This window comes from Aspergillus bombycis, assembly GCF_001792695.1.
Source record: "Aspergillus bombycis strain NRRL26010 chromosome Unknown contig00061, whole genome shotgun sequence".
In the NCBI taxonomy this organism is placed as follows: domain Eukaryota; kingdom Fungi; phylum Ascomycota; class Eurotiomycetes; order Eurotiales; family Aspergillaceae; genus Aspergillus; species Aspergillus bombycis.
In genome coordinates, this window is record NW_019170063.1 from 155071 (window position 1) to 162727 (window position 7657).

At 51.6% G+C, this 7657-nt stretch overlaps 2 protein-coding genes across 2 annotated transcripts; both read right to left on the bottom strand.

The window, feature by feature from the left end:
* Positions 1-53: 53 nt before the first annotated feature.
* Positions 54-1335, bottom strand: ABOM_007794 (uncharacterized protein; the record flags this gene model as incomplete). The annotated part of the gene is made up of 4 exons (XM_022534923.1): positions 54-191; positions 257-831; positions 897-1042; positions 1109-1335. The coding sequence occupies 4 exons, from the start codon at positions 1333-1335 to the stop codon at positions 54-56; spliced, it is 1086 nt and encodes a 361-aa protein (XP_022387771.1).
* A 3911-nt stretch (positions 1336-5246) lies between these two features.
* Positions 5247-7259, bottom strand: ABOM_007795 (uncharacterized protein; the record flags this gene model as incomplete). Its single annotated transcript, XM_022534924.1, has 1 exon — positions 5247-7259. The coding sequence occupies one exon, from the start codon at positions 7257-7259 to the stop codon at positions 5247-5249; it is 2013 nt and encodes a 670-aa protein (XP_022387772.1).
* Between the last annotated feature and the right edge of the window lie 398 nt (positions 7260-7657).

Sequence of the window (7657 nt, forward strand, 5' to 3'; positions counted from 1 at the left end):
ATTTTTTATAAAGATATATATTTTGGTTGTAACGGCGGTATACTAGATTGGTCTTATAAGGTTTCGTGCAGCCATTCAACAAGTTTCCTACCCTGCTCAGTTTCCTTATTGTCCCCAACATAGACATTATATATAGGGGCCACATGGGATTCGCGCTTCCCTATAAAGAAGTCTACTCGAGAAAAGCCAGCCTGTTCAGTCAGCCTTCATAACGTCCACTTCCTAGATTTGTCGTGGCAGTTGGAGTGCGCCTTACCACAAAGTTCTCCACGAAAACCTTGATATCACGAAGCATGATCTCATTTTGTCCAGCCAGAATCAAGGCTTTCCTTACTGGAAAATCCCGAAACCAAGTAGACGGCGCAGTAGATGGGTCAGTGTAATGGTCCCGGTTTGCATGTCCCAGATATGCTCGGGACCACGGGCCGGCAACAAGTGGCGTGATAATATCGCCTCTGCAATCCAAATTGTCCGGTGGCTGATAGTCAAGTGAAGTCCAGGGCGAGAGGAGAGCAAGTCCTCCCAGAGGCTCAGAGATGTCAAGCTTTGCGACGGCGGGGTGCTGGTGAGCAAGATGGCTGAGCACTCCCAGTGCCAAATTCCCGCCCGCCGAGTCTCCTCCCAGTATGACATGACCAGGGCGCCTGTGGGCTTGTGTCACAATGTACCGAAGTGCGTCAACTGCTTGAACGATCTGGGTCGGGTATTGCGCGTGCGGTGCAAGCGTGTATTCCAAGAAGAAAATGGTAAGGTCCTTGACATGGTGCGATGCGACGAGCCGCTCGCAGAACTTGAAGTAGCCCATATTTGCTGGAAGGCAGAAACCCCCGCCTGTCCAACATTAGCAGCGGTAAAATTGGCAGTATCGGCCAGTTTTGTGCATATTCTATTTTTACCATGGTACCAGACCAACACATATGTGGCATGTCTATCTCCTATCCAATGTCCCTTGCCGCCGCATTCTAGCGCCACAGTCTGCGGGGTATTTCCTAACGACCGTGCATACTTTTCATACAGCTGATCGGTCGGCGGAGATAATGATCTATATAGTGGCTCAGTATTGGATATAAGACTTCCCCTCATTGCGCGCCAAATAAGACTGACTGACTGAAACTGCAATACCGAGAGCCGCGTAGTCGCCTTGCGAAGGATCGCATATGCGACATGCAAGAAGAACGTGGGAGCACCTATCTCGCCTCGATTGAGGCCGGTCAACAATGCAAAGAACCCCGCTGAGAGAATGGAGAAAATAGCAGGGATAATATCGAACTTTTCAGCGATGGACAGCCGGGGCCGTGTTGCACTTGGATTCGTGCTTTTCTGCACCATGGTCATCACGCGGTGATTGAAGAGCACGAGTAACGTGTAGAGCGTTAAGTCAATGATGTATTCAAGATTTTATACTGGATTCTAACAATATCTTTCTACTAAGTCCTGCTGAATTTTGTAGTTATATTTGGATGGAGCAGCGGGGCGGGAAGGGCAGACCCCTCTCAGACTACTGGGCTTTGATACTCCTCCGCGGGTCCGCCGGCGGTTCCGACGGCAGCATATTCCTTTCCTATACCTCTGGAGCTCTTATCAGTGGGCAGCACGAGTGTTCCATGGAGGTAAAAATGGTGGGTACACGTTTTATGTAGGTTCTGGAACATGGGTCTGGGTGGGTGGAGATTTGCCGTAGATAGTTTTCAGCAATGTCTATCGCACGAACAAAAGCATAAAGAACACAAAAATAACACGACAACAGATTCCGAAGCTTCTTATATTGATTGTTGCCATCGTTTAGAGGCTATCTTGAGAAAGCCGGTCACTTCAGAATCGTGTCAACATTCTAGAGTAACCCAGCTATCTTCCTGCAGCTCTGAATAGTTGTTCCTTCAAAGAAGGATGATCATTCAATTCCATCCTGCAAAGTTCGCCTAAGTTCCACCACTCGCGTTGTTTGGACCAGCCAGCATAGCATGTAAAAGCTGCTCTCATCGGGAGTAACTTGGATATTCTCTAGCAAGTCGAAACAGTCACCCTTGGGGCCAATTGGAGAGCCTTGGGGCAAGTTTGATGATGAGCATGGGACCGACAAACCCGGCCTCCTGGTGACCATGCCCTCCATTCACTGCTAGTCTCGTTGGCTGGAAGTACGATTCATGATACGGGATAGATAGGATTGGATGGGGAAATATGACTCGAATAGATTGTCCAGCCCCGTCGGCCGGCGCATCTTTTGGTATCTTGAAAGTCCCCCCATTGATCAGAACGGACAACTCTGGAGGGGATCTGGAAATGTTTATTCAGCCTGAAGACGAATCTGGTCGAATCTGAGGGTTTCATAGTGTGGTGCTGGTCCATGGCTTGTTTTGAGATGGCATGTGGTTGCACTTGCGTTTTGGCAGACACTACGATATATCTGTTTCCCTCCCGGTCGGTCCTGATGTCGAGCTGATTGGACCGGCCTCAGCTCAGCTCCCTCTATCCAATGGATAAGGGTCAACAATCCGAACGTCATGAAGATACATAGAATCCCCTCTGTGTGCCTTACCCACGAAAAATTCAACAAGCTTTGCTTTACGGCCTGGCCACGAGATCCGCCCGCAGGTCCGCGTTACGAGACGAAATTAGGGTTGCATGACAGCCTGCGGGGGGAATCTGGGATGATCCCCGCGGAGCCACACGTTCCGCGGCTCCGCGGCTTCGACGGTGCTGAGTGGGTCGACAGGCCGCCACCCCTAAGCGTACGTGTGGCACAGGCCAAAGGCGCAAGGATGCTAAGATCGAGGTCGGGCAAGCCCAGCGAACCCTAGGCATCGATGGTTCAAAGAGCAGGGAATGTGGACAGAAAGTGCAACAAACCAAAGCCCCAGGATACAAGTAGAGTTGACAGAGCACCTCTTGGCGAAATGAACCACATCGGCCAAACCCCTTCACTAAGCCACCGCGGATAGCTGCAGTGTCGTCTCGGCACGGAAGACTAGGATTGTAGAAAGTCCTTCGAATGTCGAGGAAGAGAGCAAGTTGAGGATGGCCCCTGAGACGATCGAAGAAAGGGGAAGCTTGTTGCGACGGTGATCATCCACGGGTCACGACGAATCCCGGTCCAGGTAAGTTTTTGGTGCCACTAAACCAACACGTTCGGTACATAGTCCACTCGCACTGGATAGTTCAAACTCTCCCAGTTCATGACATAATCACCTGGTCAGTGCAGGAACGTGGGGACACTCTAGAGAGGTGTGTAAGGCCGCTGACCTCCCGAAGGTTGGGGTGTCCCTATCAATACTACCCAGTGCCATGACTTCTTGTGCGTCCAGCACCCCTTATCCGCAACGACTCTGGCCTCCGCTTCGAATCACGTGGCTACGACGCATGTATCGACGACAGCTAGAACCTACTCGTGTGTCTTTTGCCTCACATACAATGTGACTGGAATCCCACCCCATCCGAACGGCATCCTACCGGGCCGCCGTTTAGCACTATGCACGTTGTATCAACGGCGACGGTGATCGTGGGTTAACTGCGAATATCGTTGATGCGGTCTCATCCTGACTGTTTCAAGGCCCTGGAATGGACATTGCTCGGGCTTTGTCTTCTTTTAGTCCTCGCTCGTCTTTTCCTCCGACTGCACTTCGAGCACCGAAGGCTGATCTTTAGTGACTATTTGACATGCCTCGCATTCCTAAGCGGCGTGTGTGTAGCAGCGTTAGACCTGAAGCTAATGTCGCTGGGGTGGTTGAGTCCCTCGACTTCTTGGTCTGAATTCGAGTCAAATGCAGAACCATCGACGCAAAAGGTTATCGCGTAAATGCCAGATATCAAAATCATGGTGCTAACATGTCCACAGCTCCTGTTCGTGGGATGGTTTCCGCTTCTCACGACACTGTATCTCAACAAAGCCGCCCTCCTATCGTTCCTTTTTTATATTTTCCCGTCGACCTTAAGATCGATATTCTATTCTTTATGGGCACTTACGATCTACTCGGGCTTATCATACATGACATCGATCTTGCTGGTGTCCCTAAGTTGCCTCCAACATGGGAGGGCAAGGTAGGTATCACTAATTCCGACGCGATTTTGCAACACCAGTTGACTAAAAAAGGGTCAGTTTCACCTTAACACCCTGTGACGCCCTGAGTCAAGTCACCCTCTGGATTGCCACCTGGGCGCTCCACTTCTCCTCCGATATATTCATATTCATCTTACCACTTTCAATCCTGAGGATGCTCAGACTCGACTGGAAGAAGAAGCTTGGCCTGTACACAACGTTTGGGCTCGGGATTTTCAGCATAAGCGCCTGCCTCGTGCGCTTTCTCATTGTTAAATTGACATATCCGAGCGTGCCAACGACAAATATTGAGCTTTGGTGTGCCCTGGATGCCTATGTGGGACTTATGGTCGCGTGTCTTCCAGCCCTCCGACCGTATCTGAACTTGAACCAAGGATCTTTACCACGAATCTCTTCGCACAATAACTGTCGAACAGGCGTTCTTGACAGGTCCTCCGTGTCAGATTACCCACTCGCCGTATCACAAGAGATTTCCTCTTGAGAAAAGCAGTCAGGCGACAGAGGAGAAGCCGATGCTCGATTCATTCATTCTGTATTATTGATGTGGTAGTTCGGTGGTGGACATGCCAATTTACCAGCCTGTTGACTAGAACCACATCACAATCCACACTCCGTTGCAAGAACACTCTTAGTCATCACTGGGTACCTCAACAGTAAAAGAAAAGATAAGCGGATAGCGCAGTACATGATGAAGGAGGGAAGTGCGCGTTTTCTGGGAAAGCTGCTATTCGACGTTGCTACCAGTTGAGATAGAACGGGAAGTGAATCTTACCCAGCGTCCTCGACCAGAAGTTGAGTTCTTTTCAAGCAAACCTTGGAACACCTAAGACCTCGACTCAGGATCGGAATCGATCATCTCCGCTCGTTTTCGGGAGATCTCCGGAATAGTCACATTGGCAGAGAGTTTCCGAAGGCACAAGACGAGGTTGAACGCCTGCTAATGGCCGTGGGACAGGAGATCTCAGTCTTGTGAGGGAAGAATTGAGACCACATAGAAACGTTTGGGGGTGACTATATATCACAGTACATACACACCACCGCAGGTTACTCTGATGGTAAGGTAAAGCTATTGGTATTCGATTTCAGTTATAGTTACAATCATCTAGTAGCACAGATTTATGGCGCATAGCCAATGTCGCCGGTACAATTACGTGCAGCCAAGGAGGCCCGGGGTAGATAATAACCATTCAATCTAGGGGTTTGATAACAAGCTATTCCCAGGTGCATTCGGTAAACCATCAATCGCACCGAGCAGAGGCAAAATTGCAGGCGTAGAGACCACCGGAGGGAGGCCAGAGAAAGTGACATCCCAGCCGGAGGCATCGGCAGTACCGGTGTCTTCCCTCGCCCTTGACAGTCGGCAAAACCGATCCTTGACGATTCGCCAGCGCCTGTCTGTCAGAAGCGTATCACTAGCAAACAATTGGTCGAGCTGAGCCGCCAGGTCCAGCAGGCGACCCAGTCCCTGCGAGATATTCGGCTCCAGCCACGGCTGGCGCCCTTGCACCTGGATGGAAACCATCTCAATCGCACTTCCACATGCCGCAAGCCCAGTGACGTAGGAGCTAACGAGAGAGCGGTTGCTCCTACAAGCCGTTGAAGGAGCCGTTGTCAGTGTCGTGAGTATTTTAAAGTGATCCACAAAGAATTCGATAATATGGGCTAATTGTTGTACCTGGGGCGTGGTGATGGGAATACTGCCCGTGCACGGGAAGAGCAGGTGGATTAACAGAGTTTGGTACGAAACCAGAATCCATGTGTGGGAGACAGACTGCTCCATATTGGCCTCGATTATACGTGCATTGCAAGCCAAAGCAACCCACGCCTCGTCATACTGGATGCCCGTTGTCTCTCGGGGGCGATGCAAGGGCTGCAGGTGGTGATGTAACTGAGTCTGCCAGCAGGAATGGGCGGGTATCGGGTCGGGGTTGATTGTGCGTAGATGCACAGCCGCAGCGGTAATATGGCTGATAATCCAGATCTCTGGAATCCAGGCTCCCTGATGCGTTAAGGTGGACAGGTTATCTGCTGCACGATCGAGACGAAGGATCCATGAATCATCTTTGTCAATGGGTGGGTGGGTGTGCATCTGTGCCAGGATCGGCAGGTCATCGTTGACGATCTCTGAGTGTGTGAAATACCACACTATGAGTGACAGGGTTACCCATCCGAGCACATGCAACATTTCCCACTCGACCTTGGCCAGCCGGATACCGTTTGCCTGCCGCACATCCCAGGCGACCAAGGTGGATGTCTCCTGGATCAATCGCGCCACAGTGCGATGGGCGTACATGGTATAGACCATCGCCTGTTCCACGTTACCGTGACATGTCTCATGCCAGGCCAACAAGCTCAATGCTTGCGCAGTCGGCAGGTCCGAGGTGTCGGTTCTGATATCATGTAGATGCGATGCAGCCCACTGGAGAAGGGCGTGGCATTCCTCCAGGGCTGTTGCATCACCAAGTTCCCGCTGTGCACCTCCGAGGACGGTCGCAAGGAGAAGCTGATTGCACGAGTTATCACGGACAGAACGGAGAAGTAGTGTCTTGGACAGCCCCATGGACAAAGGGTGCGTAGCAAACCACACGTCAATGAGCTGGGTCGTTCGGTGGGTGTCGTATCTGGAGAGAGGTATCGGCTCGAAGGGATGGAGTCGCTGGGGGCAGGGGTCCCACTTACTCCCAGCAATGCGATCCTCATCTGGGAAATATGGACAATGGTCCAGAATGCTCACTCTCCTCACGGCAATATCAATGAGGTCTTGGGTGAGGACCACAACGAGATCTCGATACCCTAATATTGCGTTTTGAGGACTCACGGGTAGGGCCAGCGGTGGGAGCCCCAGCCGGCGTCCCTGAAGGTCTGCGGCCAGTTCGTTGAGTGCTTCAGCGACACTCTTGCTTTCGGATGGATGACAGCCAAGTAAGGGGTCGGAATGGGACCTGACTGGGACTGCCCGCCAGGGATGGTCGGTTCCCTTTCCCTGGCCAACCGTGGGAGCGTCAGATGGGCCCTTGGAAGCCATGACCGAGTCATAAAGACATTCAATGTGTCGATCCTTACACGCACTGCACTGACTCGTACCCGAGCAGCGCAGTTTGCGACTGCGGCAAAACCGGCAACTACGGCGCCGTTCTTTCACAGTTGCCCGATCGCCTGTCGGTGGCGCCGGGGCTCCTCTGAGGTTCCGAGCCCAATCCGTCATGCTGGGCAGGTATATGGTGACAGAAGCTTTTTTGTTTTGGCTTTGCTTTCCCGGCGGTCTTTATGCTTCATCCTGAGCGGGATCTTCTCCCTCTTCTAGTACAGGTCAACGTGGGCATGACGTTTACGTGGTCTACTGCAATGAAACCGTGGGAATTTGCGTGATGCCAGGGGCTGATTCTTCCAGCCAGCCAACCACCACAGTCCTCTCCTTTCGTCCATTGGGGCATACTTCAGCGTTGTCTCTGATCAAACTTTCCCGTTCCCAAGCTCTTCGCATTCGTCGGCGAAAGACTAGATATCAAATGTAACCTTATCCTTATCCGGTTGCGGGAGAGCCGCTTATGTGTGTCCTATCCATAGGTCCCTTTCGCTTCTTGGACCGGCGGGTCTTATCGG